The sequence below is a fragment of the Myotis lucifugus genome, unplaced genomic scaffold (assembly GCF_000147115.1).
Source record: "Myotis lucifugus unplaced genomic scaffold, Myoluc2.0 scaffold_151, whole genome shotgun sequence".
NCBI lineage: Eukaryota > Metazoa > Chordata > Mammalia > Chiroptera > Vespertilionidae > Myotis > Myotis lucifugus.
The window spans coordinates 1660572-1680606 of NW_005871199.1; the positions used below are offsets into that span (position 1 = coordinate 1660572).

The following is a 20035-nucleotide window of genomic DNA, read 5'->3' on the forward strand; positions in this document are numbered from 1 at the left end:
TCTCAACTAGAGAAGCCAGATGCCCGAGGGGAAGGTTAAGTAAGTGCGTGTGCACAACTGTGCCGATATGCACAGATTTCCTGCCGTGACCAGTGTCCTCAACCTCCATTTAATTAACCATAGTAATCTCGGATTGTTTTCTTTGCTTTGTTATTGAATCTACCATATCGTGCGTTACCACCTTATAGTCTCATGTGACTTCGGGGAAACCAGTTTGCTCTAGTCTAGTGTCTCCAACTGAAGGAATTTCTCCTGTGCCATATATCTGGGGACAGCAGATAGCTTCAGTGGTTCTCAACCTTCCTAATGCCGCGACCCTTTAATACAGTTCCTCATGTTGTGGTGACCCCCAACCCTAAAATTATTTTCGTTGCTACGTCATAACTGTAATTTTGCTACTGTTATGAATCGTCATGTAAATATCTGATATGCAGGATGTATTTTCATTGTTACAAATTGAACATCATTAAAGCATAGTGATTAATCACAAAACAATATGTAATTATATATGTGTTTTCCGATGGTCTTAGGCGACCCCTGTGAAAGGGTCGTTCGCCCCCCAAAGGGGTCGCGACCCACAGGTTGAGAACCGCTGGTTTAGAATATCATTAATGTCTCACTTAGAAACAAAATAATAAAATCAGAGCTGGTAGGTAATTTGAGATTGTCTAGCAGTACAAACTTCTTTTTACAGATTGTTATATGTCCAAATAAATTGATTTAGAAGTGTAAACATATCGTAATTATTCATAATCTTGATATGTCTGTATTACCAGTTAGAAAACAGTGACTCCATATATGAAAAGATTTGCCCAGAGTCAAATAGGAGAGGATGGAGACTAGGACCCTGTTTTCAGGGTCAAAAATAGTGAAAATCCCTTGGTATAATTATTGTGGTTTATACTTCTCACACACTTAAAGTTTATAAAGAGCTTTCACATTCACTGTCACATTCTCCTACCTTATTCTTACTATGTCTCTCCCAACACATACGACTCCTGTGTTAGAGATGAGAAAACCTATTCAAGTAAAACTGGTTTGCCCCAATCACAACTAATTTCAGTGCTGGCAGAGGGGGAGCCAAAACCCGAATGACAACATGTTACATTTATGGTATGGTGCTTCATATTAAATTTATTTTGAGTCATGAATAACTATAGGGAAAAAACCCCACAAAAATATGAAACCGTAAATGCCCATCTGTGACTCAGAATAATGCTGTAGGGGAGGGATAATTCCTCCTCTACCTTCTTCCTAGGGTCGTTGGGTACGATTTAAAGACAGAGACAGATTAACAGGAGAAATGCATACAAGTTTTTTATTTTTTTCATAAATATGTGTGTGTTTTTTATTGATTTCAGAGAGGAAGGGAGAGGGAGAGAGAGAGAGAAAATCAGTGATAACAGAGACTTGATGGGCTGCCTCCTGTACAACCACTCCTGGGGATCGAGTCCACAGCCCCCAGCATATGCCCCGACTGGGAGTCTAATCGTGACCTCCTGGTTCATAGGTCAACACTCAACCACTGAGATACACTGGACAGGCAAAAAAATTTACATCTTTATTTTTACTAACCTCTAACTGGTTTATTTATTTTTATTATTATTTTTAAAATTTTGTTGGAGTGACATTATTCTACATGAACATATAGGTCTAACCTCTAACTGAAAGTTTGCATTTCTTTTATGTAGTTCATAAACCACAATATTAGCAATACTTGTAATTATACAACCAAAAGAAAACTCAGATATTTTTATATCACCTTACAGTTCTTGCAGATATCTTCAAAGATGTTCATCTCTACTTCAAATTTAAGATAGTTATTAACTCTTGTTATTTAATGCATTTATAAAGAAGCATGTACAGTATGTTACTATAGCACAAATTTATATTTTAACATTTTAATAATCAGCTTCCTTGGTAATCCTATATATTTTATTTTATGCACTTAAGAACATTATTCTGAGAAGGTGTCCATAGGCTTCATTAGACTGACAAAGGTAAAGAACCCATATTTTTATTCCATTTACAGTGCCTGAAAAATTGTGGGCAAAATAAAAACGAAAGAATACTCAGGAGACTTATGTAATACTTTAAACAATAAATTTAAATTAAAAAAAAGAATACTCAACTAAATACTTTAAAAAATACGTTTTTATTGATTTTAGAGAGAGGGGAAGGGAGAGGGAGAGAGAAACATCGATCAGCTGCCCCCTGCATGTCCCAGTGGGGGATGGAGCCTGAATCCGGACATGTGCCCTGACCCTGAATTGAACCTGTGACCTCTTGGTGCATGAGTGACGCTCAACCAACTGAGCCACACTGGCCAGAGCGTAACTAAATAATTTTTAATTATAATGTGTCTCTATACATTTGATGATAGTTATATAGTACTAGTGGCCCGGTGCATGAAATTCACGCACATTAAAAGGGAATTAATTAGAGAAAATATTTTAATATTGTTATTTGCCCTTTCTCTATAATAGAAGTGTCAGAGATGAAAGAAAGTTAGTAAAATGTATATGAAAATCTCCCTCCTGTCAGAGTCTGGGGCACGCCACAGGACTCAGAGTCAAGTCCCTGCCCACCCGCATACACCTCGAAATCATGCGAGATGCAGACCTGGCCAGCCCCACCCCCATCAAGCCCTGCAGGGTGGGGGGCGCAGCCTCAGGTCCCCTGGCCTGGCGCTGGGTGTGGGGGTGCAGCCTCAGGTTCCCCAGCCCCGGTGCCAGGGCAGGGGGCGCGCCTCAGGTTCCCTGGCCCAGCCTCAGGTCCCCCCGCCTAGGCGATGGGGCGGGGGGTATGGCCTCAGGTCCCCCAGCCTGGCCTCAGGTCCCCCGGCCCCGGTGCTAGGGTGCGAGGGTGTGACAACTATTTGCATATTAGCTCTTTATTATATAGGATAACCATGTTTTTATAGTTAGCAATTCTTATTCTTTAAAATGTACTTTATGGGGGGAAAATGTACTTTATGGAGAAGGATTAAGAGATAGCGAAATTAGTTTAAGTTTAGTTTAAGATATACTGATGACATCATTCCACACACATTTTATGTCGTAGGCATGAGCTTATAAAATTTAAAGTTCTTGCTGCCTTTTCAGAACCCATCTACATATCTATAGCAGTTGTGAGGAAAGATCAACCTGAATTAGATAAAAATGAAATGGAATATTAAATATTAAAACAAATGCAGTTTGGTTATTTTATTCAGGTTTATTTAATTATTTGCTCCAAAAAAGTCCTGGCGAAATTGCTAATAATTGAATTAGTATATTAATTGTTGGTCATTAAATAATTCTTACAAAGTGTGTGAAAACAGACGGTCTCTTAAGCATTTGTCTACTTTAACTTCATTTAAAACATTTATTGAATGCTTTTATGTGCAAAGATACAATCTGAGCCACATTAATAACTTAATGGTTTCTCCCATTAAAGTTGCCATAGCCCATCACCAACATACCACAATTTACTTTTTCTTTTTTTTTTTTTTTAATATATTTTATTGATTTTTTACAGAGAGGAAGGGAAAGAGATAGAGAGTCAGAAACATCGATGAGAGAGAAACATAGATGAGCTGCCTCCTGCACATCTCCCACTGGGGATGTGCCCGCAACCCAGGTACATGCCCTTGACCGGAACCGAACCTGGGACCTTTGAGTCCGCAGGCCGACGCTCTATCCACTGAGCCAAACCGGTTTCGGCCACAATTTACTTTTTCATGATAGATTATAATATTACCTAAGAATAAGAAAAGAATGTTATGTGGTAATGATACTAAGTTGAAAAGACAGATAATTATTAAGCATATTCCATCAAGTTACAAAAGGATATCAGGGGACATAAAAAGACAAAGAGGTAAAATAAGACAATGACAAATTGGATTAGGTTGACTAATTCTCACACAGTTATATCTATAATATATTATTAATTTTTACTTTGCAAAATTTTTCAAGATCTGCAAAGTTAAAAAAGTAGAAGAGTCAAACTATATATTTACATTGATCATGACACACTTATTTCTACTGGTTTTAGCAGGTAAAATCGAAGAGAAAGTGTTTCATCTTTCTTGACTTGTTATATAATGAAGAGATCCTCTAGATTTCTGGGTAAGAGGGATAACTAGCAATCCCACAATGATTTCCGCTATTTCTTGCCATTCGAATATATCCTTGTTCACCGAAGTGGAGGCCCCAGCTTTAGAAAAAGAAGTAACACAAAATTACAAATGAATGCCACATTATCAATATTTTATCTCTTAGATTGTGTTTCTCATAAAGCAACTCTATATAAAAAGCTGTAGGCCCTGGCTAGGTAGCTCAGTTTGTTAGAGCATTGTCCCAACACACCATGGTTGTGGGTTTGATCCCTGGCCAGGGCACATACAAGAATCAACTAATGAATGCATAAATGAGTAGAACAACAAATCGATGTTTCTTTCTTTCTCTCCCTCTCCATTCCTCTCTCTCAAATCAATAAATAAAATTGTTTCAAAAAATAAAAAGCTATGAAACAAAATTAGAACAAAATAATATAATAATTTCCCAAGGACCTTTAGGCAATTTTCAAAGGAAGTTTAGAAGGCTTTAGTGCTTTTCTGGGGCGGGGGGGGGGCGGGGGGGGATGCAAAAGTAGGTTTTTAATTGTGAGTACGTGAAACACAGAGTTTATTTTTGTATTATTACTTATTAATTATTGTATTATTTTCCATATGAACAATTGTAAACCTACTCTTGCCTCACCCTGTTTTGATGAATACTTAATATGTAAAGAAAACACTGAAAGGTCCATTCCAAACCTTTAATCCTCCTACTTTGTAACTATGCCTTATGCAGGGAATGAGTGTTATTATTCTTTTGAAGGCCCCACCACTGAATGTTTTTGCATAATAGGATCATAGGTGATCATTTTCTATCAAACTTAAATTCCTTTAGGGAATGTCAATTAAATATTTTTGAGAGACTACTGTAGAAAAGGCATAGGGCAGGGAATTCTAAAGTAAGCAATAAAAAGTGCAGCTCTCCATCTCCTTTCCTCTCTCTGAAATCAATAAAAACATATTTAACAACAAATAAAATCAATTAAAAGCATGTCCTCAAATGAGGATTAAAAAAAGAAGGAGAAAGAAATGCAGCAGAGAGTTTATAAAGCAGAGAAGTCTTTCACATTTCTGTGCCATGGCATAGGCTTTTCCGGTCATTGGGGAACTTATTTTCCTCCTCCGATACAGGAGCAATTCCTCCTCTGAAAACTTAGTACAGGTAGTGCCTTCTCTGTGGAGGCAATTAGGAATCTCTTCCTCTATGGTCCCATAATCATTGAGACATATGTCATTATACCATGTGTTATATTTTATTATTTAAAAATATATCTAATTCCCCATTATCAGGAAAGGATAATTTCTTATTAACTTTTGTATCTCCACAGCCTAGATAATGCTTGTCATGTTACAGATGCCTAGTAAATGCTTATTGAACAAATAAATACTGAAAAGAGGTTTTAGATTTAAACACTAAAAGAAATATATAATCTTTAAGAAGAACAGTTTCAATGGAGAAGGGAATTTAGAATACTTAGTATTAAAGGTAAATACTATATGGAGTCAACAAGATATAAGTAAAAATATTGCTTATTTTAAATGAGCTATCATTTGCCCTAGTGTCTATCAGCTTCAGGATAATTTGAGAAATGTTTTTCCCTTTGATATTTCTTAAACATGATCTAAATTTGAATATGTGTAACCTATGGAAATTCTCTGTATTGTTGATGGGATCTTGCACCTGTGCTGTTGTAACCAGTGTCTATATGAAAACATTACTTTTCTATGACAGAATGGTGCAAATGTGAATGCCAAGGATATGCTGAAGATGACAGCTTTGCATCGGGCCACAGAATACCACCATCGAGATGTTGTAGAGCTGCTTATCAAATATGGAGCTGATGTCCATGCTTTCAGCAAGTTTGATAAATCTGCCTTTGACATAGCCCTGGAGAAGAACAATGCTGAGATTCTGGTAATTCTTCAGGTCTGTTTTTTGTTTTGTTTTTAATTCCCAGAATATACTTGAATTGAAGTTAAGGATTTATTACGGGATCTGAATCAAAACAGATTTTCCCTATCTTATCAAAGAAGTACTTCTAATATGCCTTAGTTTTGTGACTTAGTGTCATTAGTATATTTAAATATATATGTTCTATAAAGCATTGAATTATTCATGGTGATCAAATAACAATGTTGGTGTTCATTACAAAAACAAGACTTATTTGGCTTTAAAATAATTTTTTTTCCTCCATGAAAATTTCTCTTTCTATTTAAACTTGATTTGGGACTATATTAAAAGCCTCTTTATGGTTTTTTTGTTTTGTTTTGTTTTGTTTTAAATATATTTTTATTGATTTCAGAGAGGAAGGGAGAGGGAGAGAAAGAAACATCAATGATGAGAGAGAATCATTGATTGGCTGCCTCCTGCACACCCCTTACTGGGGACCGAGCCGGCAACCAGGGTATGTGCCCTTGACAGGAATTGAACCCGGGACCCTTCAGTCCGCAGGCCGACACTCTATCCACTGAGCCAAATTGAGGGCTTTATGTTTTCTGAATGTACATCAAATGATGTGAAACAGTACATAGCTCTAAAACCTATGGAGTCATCTCAGAATTAAAAGTTAGCTGCCTGACCAGGGTGGTTCAGTTGGTTGAGCATCATCCTGTGCACCAAAAGGTTGACAGTCTGATTCCTGGTAAAGATAAATATTTGAATATATGAATAGGAACTATAACTGTGTATAATTCAATATAACTAGAATCAGAAGTGTAAGACAAGTGCCAGAAGTTGAGGCTGACCAGGCAGGTAGGGACCACAGCATAGACAACTTGTCTTTACTAGGGAATATTAATTTTACACTGAATGGTACTAAGTAAAAGAGTTATAAGTTCAGACTCATATTTTTAGACAGACCAGTTTGGAAGCAGTATGAAAGATGGATTTGAGATTAAAATTAGAAGGCTACAGGACTAGTCCAGGCAAGAAATGTCTGACCTGGAGCAATAAAAGAAGAAATGGAGAGGAAACAGAAGCAAGGACAGATATGAAGAAAAATTAATTTGACTTGTTGCTTGATTGGATCTGGAGGGGTCTAGACAAATCCGTAGTATCTAATTGGGTGGGGTGACTGTATTGTGTGTTATTGTCATTTAGTGAGATGGGAAGCTCTAGGAAAGGACAGTATGGTAGAGAGGGTAATGAATTCCTTGGATATATTGAGTTTGGAGAAAATAAGATACACAGAAGTGAATATGTCCCAATAAATAAGTTTGAAGTTCAGGGCAGAGGTCAGAACTAGAGTTAGAGATTTGAAAGTATCTATAATAATAAAAGTGTAATATGCTAATTAGACCGGATGTCCTTCCGGACTTCCTTCTGGACGACCTTCCGGACAAAGCTGGGGCTGTGAGGGAAGCCCAGGTCCCTGGTACCAGAGGGAAGCCGGTGCTGGCAGCTGGGGCAAGGAAGGCCTACTCTTGCACGAATTTCATGCATCGGGCCTCTAGTATAGTATATAGCTAAAAATCCTAAGAATGGAAGGATGTTACCCAAGAAAAATATAGAATAAGAAGAGTAATGGGCAAAGGATGGAGCCCTGGAGGAAAGACCAACATTTGTGAGCTAAGCAGAGGAGTAGGTATTCTTAAAGGAGATCAAGAAGGAATGATCAGAAAAGTATTATAGAAGATCAGCCATGAAGACAAAGTGCTGAGGGCACAATAGGAAGTGAAGAAATGGGGGCACTGAGTTATTTAGAATGTCACTTTATAAGATGTTATCATTGTCAATATCATGATCATCACCATAATCACAAGAAAGCATTTGTTGATGCTCCCTCCAATTCCTGATTTTAATTAAATATGCATTAAAGTACAAATATATTACCTGTTTTTCACAAGCCAGTAGTCTTTCCCATTAGAGTTACCGTAGCCAACCACTAATACAGCATGATTCACATTTAGAGTACAGGCTTTGTCATAGTAGACACCTGAGAATAAAATGGGTGGAGATAGAAAAAGAGTGAATGGTATGTGATAATGAAGGACTTTTGAAAATGCTCTTACTTTTACTAGACTGTTTTGCATATATGGCTAAGGTTAATTAAAATTTTAGGAACATATACTCTAATTTTTAAACTATTTATATTTCTTTTTTTTTTTTTTTTTTTACAGAGAGGAAGGGAGAGGGATAGAGAGTTAGAAACATCGATCAGCCCGCAACCAAGGTACATGCCCTTGACCGGAATCGAACCTGGGACCCTTGAGTCTGCAGGCTGACACTCTATCCACTGAGCCAAACCGGTTAGGGCCTATTTATACTTCTTAATTCTTTGCCATCAATGCTGTGTTTGTCAGTTTTTTTTGTCAAGTTTCCTAAGAAGTTTTCTTTGATAAAACTGTCACCCTTTTCTAATTATTTTTAACTTATATGCAGTTATTGTATTTCTTTTCTTTTTTTTTATGAGAGAGAGAGAGAGATTGCTTTGTTGTTCCAGCTACCTATGCATTCACTGGTGCTTCTTATAAGTGCCCTGACCAGGGGATGGGACCCTCCACCGTGTCCTATCCAGATGACCCTCTAACCAACAGAGCTAGCCAGCCAGGGCCTCCTGAATTTCTTTGTGTAAATATTTCTAAATTGTTTCTTCCATACATTTTCATTCCTTAGTAGATTAAATGATTTTGTTAAAATTTTTTGTTACTCTTCCCCTGAGGATATTTTTTCCATTGCTTTTCAGAGAGAGTAGAAGGGAAGGAGGAAGGGGGAGAGAAAGAAACATTGATGTGAGAGAGACACATCGACTGGTTACCTCCCATATGTACTCCGACAGGGGGGCAGGGAGTGAACCTGCAACCCAGGTACATGCCCTTGACCGGGAATCAAACCAACAACCCTGAGGTATGTAGGGGCCAACACTCTAACCACTGAGCATACCAGCCAGGGCTAGATTAAATTATTTTTAAGGTGAGGTTTAGAAAAAATATTATAGCCTTCTACCCATCAGTGGGTGCCCTCCTTTATACTGCTATGCTGCACCTGTAGTCCACAGTGGCTACAGTGGTTAGGAGCACAGGTGCTGGAGTCAAGTAGCACAGGTTCTAATCCCAGTTAACCATTTTCAGAATGTGTGACTTTAGGCAAGTTAACCTAAGACTTAAGTTTTTCATCTGTAAAATAGGGTTATTGTGAGGATTAAATGAGATAATGCATAGAAAGAATTCATCATGGTACTTGGCATATAGTGTTAGTAAACTTTGGTAAGTATTACTTTACTAGTTAGAACTGGGTATAAAATGTGTATATGAAATGGAGGGTTCTGTTTATCCTACTCAAAACTTTCAGAGCTTCATGCTGCCCTAACTGGTTTGGCTCAATGGCTAGAGCGTCAGCCTGTGGACTGAAAGGTCCCAGGTTCAATTCCAGTCAAGGGCATGTACCTTGGTTGCAGGCACATCCCCAGTAGGGAGTGTGCAGGAGGCAGCTGATCGATGTTTCTCTCTCATCGATGTTTCTAACTCTATCCCTTTCCCTTCCTCTCTGTAAGAAATCAATAAAAATATATATTAAAAAAAACTTTCAGAGGTGGGTAATATTCTTTCTAATAGTGCAAGGGCAGAATATAACAAGAGGATACTATATCTGAGTTTTTACCACTTCTGTAGAGGAAGAAAGAAGAATGGCTCGCATCTATAGCAACAGACACAGGTCCTTTATTGGCCACGGCTTCTTTCAAGGCCTCTTCACTACCAAAAGGAAGTTCAACATACTTTGAACATGTGGCAGCTCGATTTTTTACATCATACTGGCACTTTCCATCCTGCAAAAAAAAAAATTATAAATTAGATAAAGAAGTATACTTCACTTTCTTTCATAAGTCACCAATATCCTAAGTTTGGACTTCAAATATCTTTTCTTTCCTCATTTAGCCTTTTCAAGTATCTAAGGTGCCTTCCTGTTTTTGAAGAAAGAAAATCAAACCTTCCAAAGCCCAGTTCCATGTTTCATCAATAGCAGAGGATATATAGAATTCTTCTATTGTTTTACATTATGCACATCTTCATATGTGCGTAAGTTGCCAGGGATAATGTCCCTCACACTCTAAGGTGGATTGTAGGGGTGTACAACATAAAGATCATAAACTCTAGACTAGAGCTTTAAAATCTTTTTGGTAATATAATGCCTACAAGATGATCTGCAGTTTAAATAATGGTTTATAACAACCATGTAATATGGAAAACAGTATATTTCATGTGGGAAAGGGGGAGTTACAGATTCATGTTTGTTTATACAACTGTGCTTTTTAAGTGCTTAGTAGAAAAAGAACTTGAAAGAAATAAACCAAAGTAATAGTAGATAAGGTAGGAGGTTTTGGAGTGACTTTATCTTTTCTAAATTTTCTGCAATATAGGTGGATATATTACTTATATTGTTTAATAAAATATATTATGAACTCACAAGGAGGAGGAAGAGAGCATTACTTAGTTTTTAGTAGCTAGAAGAAGGATGTGGTTGATGATCCGAGATAAGAGTAATCATGGGAGGCTACAGGACAAAGATATTTAGAAAGAATTTTAAGGAAGGTTTGCTGAAATTCCACTTCTAAGCATGAATTGTATTTGCTTGTCTAAAACCAATATGCCACTGATAAATTAAGAAGGCTCCTGCATAAGAAAGAGAACTCTTGAGAATTTAGAATTCCTAATCAGGATTTTTATACGCATAACACTGTTTCTGAAGCAATTGGCTTGGTGGTGAGTTTAGTACAGTCAGTCAAGGGATATAAGATCATGGGGCAGCCCAAAATATTTCCTTGTGACATACCCTGGCTTTATAGGGATAGGAAGCTTCTGAATCGATGCCATTGTTGTCAATGATATATTGGAAAGCCTCTGTCATGAATCCACCATTGCAGCCTTTATTGCCGTATTTTCCAGTTGCACAATCCACCAGGTTCTGGGCACTCAGAGACACCAGCTTTCCTGTCTTCAGCTTCAGCTGTGCTTCCAGGGCCCCCACAGCACTGAAAGCCCAACAGGCACCACAAGAACCCTGAAACAGAGACAGCCATATAGGCAATCATAGAAAGTTAGTAACACCCAAATTGGGCAACACCCAACATGTCAGCCCTGTCCATAGTTCTCGGAAGAGCTCCCCCACTATCATTTCCTCTTCTCCTTGGACCAGTGATTTTCAACTGGTAGGCCGTAACACACCGGTGTGCTGCAAGAATTTTTAAAACATACAAGGAAACTGACTTCTTTTCCCTTAGATTGTCAAATAAAAAAGTGACAACAGCTGCCCTGGCCGATGTGGCTCAGCTGGTTGAGCGTTGTCCCAGGCACCTAGAGGTCACAGGTTCCATTCCCTGTCAGGGCACATGCCTGGGTTTCAGGGCTTGAGCCCCAGTGGGGGGGCATTTGGTAGGCAGCCAATTGATGTTTTTCTCTCATCATGTTTCTCTGTCTTTCTCTCTCTCTCTCTCCTCCTCCTCCCCCTTCCTCTATAAAATCAATAAAAACATATTTTTCAAAAATGACAACTAACACAATAGCTGTCCAGTATGAATGAATCAAAATTATACCTATTTTTTGTGTCAGATAGGCCAAAAAATTTTTGTTGTTGTTGTGACACAGAGTTTAGTAATTTGTTTATTTGTGCCATAAGATGAAAAAGGTTGACAATCATTGTCTTAGACAATGGGAATGAAGGCTACACCCCTGCTCATTCTCTGGGCAAGGTTCAGCCTTGATAAAGATTTGCAAATGGCTGAGCTCAAAGCATCATTGCCATATTCAAACATATTAAGAAACAGTACTTATTAAGCATGTACTAAATCCAAGCTATTTTCACCCATAAATAAAGGAAATAGTTTCCTACAATAAAATGATTTGAAAGGAGCTGGGGTGATTCCCTTGATCTAAAATGCCCTTTCTCCTGCCAAATGATGCCATGCCTGAAACATAAGGTCAAAAATTTATTTTAGCTTCTGAATTTTTAAATCCAAAGATATTTTACAAACAGAAAAACAAAAGGTATAGAGGGTCCAGAGTCCAATCATAATTGCTCTCACTCTCTTCTCTTCTCACCCCAACTTGCTCTCTACCCAAAGAAAGCACACTGAATTTGCTTTGGGTTAAAGCAAAATCACCTATTAAAATGCAAGCACTCAGGGAAAGAAGTTCATTACATTATTTATAGTCAACACCTAAATAAGTAGTTTATCAGATCTTCCCAAACTTTTATTTTAGATAATCTCCATTAAGAAACCCAAAACTAGTTGAAAGAAAAATAACTAGGTGGAAAAAGAGATGTACAGTAGCATTCACTCATTAATTTTTACATTCTTTATGGGTCACAAGCCGGGGCAGGTGCTTAGAATATTCTGATTCTTCCTTACCTAGATCTCTAAGGTGATATATGTGTTTTACTCTTATTTAGCCCTAATTTAGGATTTTTGTAGCTTTTTTTTTACAAGCAAAATAAAAGAAATATAAAAACATAGAAACAAAAATTTAAAGCTGTATTTCTTATTCTAACAATGCAAGCCTAATCGAATCAATTGTGCGATTTACTCTGAGCTCTAACTCCTTCTTCTCCTTCCAACCTGAATTTCATAAGTGAGATGGAGGGAGATATTCTCTCACACACAATATTGTTTCTCAAGCAGTTAGCGTGGTGGAGGGTCCAGTGCAGTCGATGGATAGCATGAGCACTGAAAGTCTGTCTTGACCTATTTGCTTAGTTCACAGTTTTTATATAATGTGGCACTAACCGTTAGTGAGGAATACAAATAAAGTATGGTATGTGGTCCTTGCTCTCAAGAAGCTCACAATTTATTTGAGAAGACAGAATAAGAAAAATAATTAGAAAGTACATAAGGGAGATGCACTGCCAAATTATGTAGCTAGACTAAGTATTTACAGAAGAGAGAACTCTACCTGGGGTACTCACCTGGTATTTCACGTTGGTAACACAACCCTTGTCTCTCCAGTCCATAGAATCAGGTAATTTTTGATTAGGGTTTGACTTGTAAGTGACATTTCTGTGCCATTGGCTGGGAACTCTTAGGGAACTCATCAATAACATTACTTCTTCACTGGTCTACAAGGCAAAAAATATATATATATCCTTTTATTTATATCCTGCTTTTCAATATCCTAGTAACTATAACTCTGAATATACACTGAGTGGCCAGATTATTATGACCGGCCAGATTATTATTACCATCCCCATCAGTACAGTGAAGTGAATTAGTTATGCAAATAATAATAATAATAAAACCTTGAGAGTATTTGCTTAGGATGTTTTCAATATTCAGTATTTTTGGAAGTGTCAATGAAATACTGATGGGGTGGTCATAATAATCTGGCCACTCTGTGTATTTGACATCTGAGAAAAAACAAGTGGTAGTTGTGACCATCATAGATACTGTTAACTACCTCGTGGGTGAATTATCTGGGTCTCTTTTTTACTCTTACATTTTGCATTAGTATCCCAGTTAGACAGTGGGAAGGAGAAGAAGAAAATTATAAAAACTAGAAGTTACAGAGAGATAGATTTTTGGTTCAAAGCAAGGCATAATTCTATAAAAGAGCTGTCTAAAAAGTGAACTGAACTGGTCTTTCTTGTGAGAAAGCATTACAAAGGAGAGTACAACATTTAAGTGGGAATTTAATCTACCTAGGATGTTCCCTTCCAAGGAGCAAGATCTCAAATGATCCTATGATTCTTAATTTTGGCCACAGTGGTGCAGTTTTGCAGGGTAGTTCAGAATCTAAAATGGGAGATTTTTTGTGTGATATTAAGTGCCTGCTTTCCCCAATTAAGAAAGCAGGTGGACATACTAAATTGTCCATTTAGACTTACATGAGTACGGTAACTACAAGATTGTGAGTAGTCTTACCAGGCTTTAAAAAATTGGGCAATGCTTTCTAAAATTAATAAAAACAAAAAACAATAGTAGTCTATGAGTTTAAAATAAAGAAGGGATTTGTTAAGGAAAGTGATCACAGTAGGACTAAAGGAATCTGTACAAATTCTTGTCTTTAAATTCTGCATTTTTCTAATTTTGTACATGTACATAATTGGCCTTTGTCATTTACTTTCAATTTGCTTTTGAAAGACAGAAATCATGCTTACCAAGAGATAAGAGTAGGATTATCTGTGGTTTACCTACCATGTCTGCCAGGTGGTTCATGCCTAGATCATATGAATGCATTCCCATTGAATGCTCCAGGTTATGAAGCATCACAAATTTCAGATTCTTTTCCCAGATGAAACGTCGTGTTACTTCCTCATTCTAATATGTAAGGAAAAAGAACATAGTTGTACTGAATCCTGCACAAATAAGTGTTCAGTAATGAAAATAAACATACTATGAAGCATTCTACCAAATGCGGATCTGCAAGGGGGCATCTAAATAAATGAATATATTCAATATAACGGGTAAAACTGTATATTAATCTTAATTTTTGCTCTTAATTGCTTGATGTGATTAATATTATTTTATGATATATAATGAACTTCAATCTGCTAAAGAGTTTTTTTTTGGTTTTTGTTTTTTTGTTTTTTTTTTACAAAGTGCTATTGGTTGAAGTATATCCTTTGTAAGTAGTAAATTCACAAAATCTTTACAGGTTTAAAAAAATTTTTTTTGCCCTCAATCTTGAAAGATAGTTTAACTGATTATATATTTCTAGCTATTTTTCTTTTCTTTCTAGCTATGTTTCTTTAGTGATTTGAAGCTATTTCTCCATTTTCTTCTGGTATTTATTATTCTAAACCACTAGAATAGAAAAAACGGAATAAAGAAAAATAAATATAATGAAGTATAGGAAAGGAAACAAGAAATGAACTTATTGAGGTAAGTAAAGTAGGATAATTAAATAAATTAAGGTAAGATACCAATGGAAAGTTATTTTTATTTCTCCTTAGGGAGTGAAATCGTCAAAAAGAGAGATAGCTTTAATTTAACCAGACAGTGGTGCCATCTGCACATCTAACTCTAGTGGACTTTGAAATTAGAGTGAGGGTGAAGTTCCTCGTTCCAAGAAAACAACTCAGAGTGCACGTTCTACTCAAAGTATCTTTTTATACAAAAATGATACATCAAATAAGTAATTGCATGTTTGCCTACAAACTCATTAGTATTATATACAGTGTCCCACAAAATGTATATATACAATGTCTGTAGATTCTACTACATTTTGAAAATGAAATGTATTTTAATAAATACTGCCTTTATAATTATTCAAAGTATGTATACCTTTTTGGGGACACCCTGTAGTTACAGGACTTAGTTATTTGGAGCACTAGGGTTAAGGACTTAAAATCAAAATCAATAAGTATGTTTTGAAATAAAAACAAGAGTGCAAAGTGGGAAGTGAGAGTCAAGAAACAACATCTGGCATTCCATCTGCCAGGGGCGGAAATCAGGGTCTTTTATTTCCCAAACATGTACTCTTTCCTCATGGCCTGGGACCTTCACTCTAGTTATCCACTTTGCTTGCTCCCTGGCTTCTATCCATTCTCTGCTCAAATGTCACCTTCTACCAGTATGTGAGGCCGTCCCTGACTGTCCTATAGAATAATCATTCCCAGCCTCCCCCAGCCATCACCCAGGGCCCTTCCTACCCTCCATGCCTCGCTTTGTTTTTCTCTACTTCACTTATCACCATTTAACATACTATATACCTGCTTATTTATTGACTTATTTCCTGTCTCTCCTACTAGGGTATAAGCTCTATAAAAACAGGAACTTTGTTTTTTTGTTGTTGTTGTTTCCTGCTGTACCAAGAGCAGAATCTGGCAAGAAATGTGAACGGAACATTTATTGAAAACACTGCTTGTAAGAATATAATTTGAGAGGGATAAAGCACAGAGCACTAGAATAAAAGCAGATCGCTCAAGTGGCAATCCGTCTACCTCTTCCGTGTATTGCTTGCCATAGGTTTTCTTCCAGAGATCCCAGTGGTGATCCAGCGTGGGGTCTTTGTGCAGCTGTGCCATGGCAGAGGAGCACCCCAGGAGAACCAGGAGCAGCCATTTCATTCTGCGAAAGGAAAGGTCACATCGGAAGAGTAGCTGTTAGCTGCATCTATTGTGACCATATCTTTCGTAACAAAAAATAGCAATGCAAAGTCTGTCAAAGGGACAGAATACTACAAATCAGAATTACACAGGAAAAGTTTGGGAGGATATGCAGGGTGGGGCAAAGTAGGTTTACAGTTGTTCGTATGAAAATAATACAATAATTAAGTAATAAATAATAATACAAGAATAAACTCGTATACAGAGTTTTTTTTTGTTTTTTGTTTTAAATATATTTTATTGATTTCTTACAGAGAGGAAGGGAGAGAGACAGAGAGTTAGAAACATCAATGAGAGAGAAGCATCGATCAGCTGCCTCCTGCACATCTCCCACTGGGGATGTGTCCACAACCCAGGTACATGCCCTTGACCGGAATCGAACCTGGGACCTTTCAGTCCGCAGGCCAACGCTCTATCCACTGAGCCAAACCGGTTTTGGCTCGTATACAGAGTTTATTCTTGTAATAAACACTGTTTCATGTATAAAATTTATTTTTGTGCTATTTTTATGAATTATTGTATTATTTTCCATACAAACAACTGTAAACCTACTTTTGCCCCACCCTGTATAGTCACAGGGAATAACTGCAGATTCATGTCAGAAACACTACTACTAATGCTTATTAGCTCTTTAAAAAGCGATTTTCAGAAATTTCCTGGTATTTAGTAAACCAAACTCACTTTCAGGGTTGGCATTGTTGCAGGAAGCAGGGACTTTCCAGGATTTGCCAACAAATCTAATCAAAGGAAATCCTCTTTCTTATTAAGGGGAAGGCAAACCTCGGAAAAATCATTTATTCTCAGAATTTTTGAATGCGTGAGTTCTTCTTAACTGGCCGATATAAATATTCACAACATTTAGAGGTGGTTAAAAGACAACTCCCAAGTATTCTTTTCACATCCAAAGGTCATTTTATTGAGTTAATTTTTTAAACTTTCCCCCCAGCAATCAAAATATTGATTTCAAAGGAAGCAATTAACTTCTTTTGAAAACACCACTTATCTATTTAATACAAAAACATTTTAACAGAAATTCAGTGACTAACCCTTTCTCAAACTGGATTGTCCTTTTAATTCCATTTCTTTTTAATTCAAAATAACTGGAATTGTAACCATGTAAATCTTCAAATTACACGCCAAAGAATACTACATTTCAGCCTCAGGCTTAGATGTCCAGCACACATTTAACTTTTCAAAAATAAGTTCCTTTTAGTCCAAAAGCAAAGAGGCAAATTGAGCCATTTGATTTTTTAGTTTACTTCCTGAAACCAAAGATTTAAAACCCGGCAGGCAGTGCAAGCTGAAAACACAAAGGGTTTAAAGACCAAACGCGAGAAAACAAAACCCAGTCAGTACATACATATTGGAACCAGCAGGTGCTCCCATATTAAGAATGCTTGAAGGTGGTCTCTCTCCAAAGATTTCAAAGGCAGTGAAGAGACTTCAGCTAAATTTGACTTTAAAAAGAAATTGGAACTTGTCACATGAGTTATCCACGAAGAGGAAGTGAACTTTCATTTCAGTTTCATTTAAAATCTGTGAGGTCAGCTGCCTCCAGCCCTATCTCTATGGTTTTGGAGACAAAGTGGGTACACTAGGCATCAAAAGAGCCCCCAGTACAGGAGATCAGTAGAACCTACTCAGTAAAATAAGAGCAGTACAAGTTCACCCTTTAATGCTTCATCATTTTGGTAATTCATTTTACCTAAAATCACCAATTTTCCGATTGGTTTCTCTCTCACATTGATGTTTTTCTCTCTCTCCCTTTCCCTTCCCCTCTCTCTAAAAAATAAATTTTTTAAAAAAATGTAAAGAGAGAGAGAGAGAAATAATGGTAGAGATGAGCAGCGGCAGCAGCAGATTTTCTGGCCATCTGGTCCCGTGTTAACTGTACGTGATAGATCCTCTCTTCCCCCAACTGGTGGGCGGAGTATGACCTAACCTGCAGCCCAGAAATACCTGAGTGACTGACTAACCATACCTGCAGCCCGAAATACCTGAGTGACTAACCATGTACCTTATATGGACTATACATTGAACCACCAATCAACACCTGCCAAATACCCCAAGCCAGTGGTCGGCAAACTGCGGCTCTCGAGACACATGCAGCTCTTTGGCCCCTTCAGTGTGGCTCTTCCACAAAATACTGACTTCTGAGCATGGGCCATGAAGTTTCAATAGCACTGTACGTGCACACCCGCACGTGGTGGTATTTTGTGGAAGAGCCACCCTCAAGGGGCCAAAGAGCCGCATGTGACTCACGAGCCGCAGTTTGCCGACCACTGTCCTAAGCCCTTGTTCCTATATGGACCATTAAGCCATCAATCAGCATGCGCCGAATACACTAAGCCCCCATTCCTTCCCATTCTTCCCCTCAAACGGCGTGCTCACCTCTGCACGGGTTGCTGCTCTCCAATTGCGAAACAGCCCGGCAGGTCTTTTTCCCCTAATAAAGCCTGTAATCCTGGTTTTCGGTTCCCGACTGGTCTCTCAATATGAGTTGTAGTATTCATGTCAACTGTGTTTTCATTCAGTAGCATCCTAGGTTGAGCCTCTCTCTGTGGTTTAAGTAATGTTCCTGGTTACTTGATCTCCAAGCCTGACTGGCTTTTTGACTTTCCCAGAGATTTTGTGAGCTCCCTAAGGTTTTTTTTTAAATATATTTTTTATTGATTTCAGAGAGTAAGGGAGAGGGAGAGATAGAAACATCAGTGATGAGAGAGAAATCATTGTTCGGCTGTCTTCTGCTCCTTAGTATTTGTCCAAAAGTTAAAAACGTATGTCCAGGTTAGACATGCGCCTGTGCTATGCGAGGGGGCAGTGAGGCGAGATGTCTGGCCTTTGGCCCTTCATCCTTGGCTAAGGAAATGACCAACTAGTATAGTATTCTCTTCAAACAACGGCAAGCCCATGATGATGTCACTTAGTGGCCTGGGGGACAAACAAGAAAGAAAACTCTGAGACAGTGGTCATAGGGTCCCTGGATGACCTGGTGAAAGTCTGGAAGGACATCAGCTGAGCATGGTGTCTGTGGTGGAGTCTGGAGGGACATCAGCTGAGCATGGTGTCTGTGGACATCAGCCACACGCTGTCCATCAGTGCATCCAGTTCTCTAAAGTCCATAGATGCAGGATGGGTGGATGCCTGGACTTTGGCCTTTTCTCCTGATTCCCAGTATCTGGCCACACTTTGGCCTTTTCTCCTGATTCCCAGTATCTGGCCACAGGAACTCATGTGGGGAAAGTGAACATTTTTTAAGTGGAAAGTGGGAAAAAGGAATATTCTTTGGACAATTCATTCTTAGCATTGCCTATAGTCCTGATGGGAGGTATCTAGCCGGTGGAGCCATAGACGGGATCATTAATATTTTTGATATTGCAACCGGGATACTGCTGCACATGCTGGAAGGCCATGCCATCCATGCCCATTCGCTCCTTGACCTTTTCCCCAGATTCCAAGCTCCTCATCACTGCTTCAGATGATGGCTACAACAAGATCTACGATGTACAACACCCCAACTTAGCTGGCACTCTGAGTGGCCCCGTGTCCTGGGTGCTGAATGTGGCGTTCTATCCTGACAACACTCACTTTTTTTCCAGTTCATCTGACAAGAGTGTGAAAGTCTAGGGCATTGGAACGAAGACTTGTGTTCACACCTTCTTCGACCACCAGGATCAGGTCTGGGGAGTAAAATACAATGGAAATGGCTCAAAAATTGCGTCCATTGGAGATGATCAGGAAATTCACATCTATGATTGCCCAATTTAAACGTCAGTCTTCCACGCTAATGCTGCAGAGAGAATGTACAGATTGAACATAACATTCCTTATCCTTCTAGCTTGTTTAAAAGAAACAGCATTTAGCCGAAACCGGTTTGGCTCAGTGGATAGAGCGTCAGC

At 38.1% G+C, this 20035-nt stretch overlaps 1 protein-coding gene and 1 pseudogene across 4 annotated transcripts; one reads left to right on the plus strand and one right to left on the minus strand.

Moving 5' to 3' along the window:
* Positions 1-3352: 3352 nt before the first annotated feature.
* On the minus strand, positions 3353-19040 carry CTSS (cathepsin S). 4 transcript variants are annotated; one of them, XM_014461276.2, is made up of 9 exons: positions 18528-19040; positions 17497-17593; positions 15972-16098; positions 14224-14346; positions 12999-13148; positions 10869-11096; positions 9699-9864; positions 7932-8034; positions 3992-4197 (listed from the first exon to the last, which is right to left on the minus strand). In XM_014461276.2, exons 2-9 carry the CDS (start codon positions 17520-17522, stop codon positions 4098-4100), a joined length of 1023 nt encoding a protein of 340 aa, XP_014316762.1. In that variant the 5' UTR covers positions 17523-17593; positions 18528-19040; the 3' UTR covers positions 3992-4097. The 4 variants fall into 4 exon arrangements, with proteins under 4 accessions (XP_023615069.1, XP_023615071.1, XP_014316762.1 ...); XM_023759301.1 differs by lacking the exon at positions 18528-19040 and having other exon boundaries at positions 3353-4197; positions 17497-17596; XM_023759302.1 differs by lacking the exons at positions 17497-17593; positions 18528-19040 and adding an exon at positions 17183-17474.
* LOC102439341 lies at positions 19004-19963 on the plus strand (annotated as a pseudogene).
* Positions 19964-20035: the final 72 nt, after the last annotated feature.

Excerpts from the sequence above, each read along its gene's own strand:
- CTSS (XM_023759301.1), bottom strand. The coding sequence starts at position 17,522 with ATGGGAGCACCTGCTGGTTCCAATAT. Across the intron at positions 14,347-15,971 it reads GCAAGCAATACACGGAAGAG|AATGAGGAAGTAACACGACG; the intron begins GTAGACGGATTG and ends CTTACATATTAG. Across the intron at positions 9,865-10,868 it reads CCTATCCCTATAAAGCCAGG|GATGGAAAGTGCCAGTATGA; the intron begins GTATGTCACAAG and ends TTTTTTTTGCAG.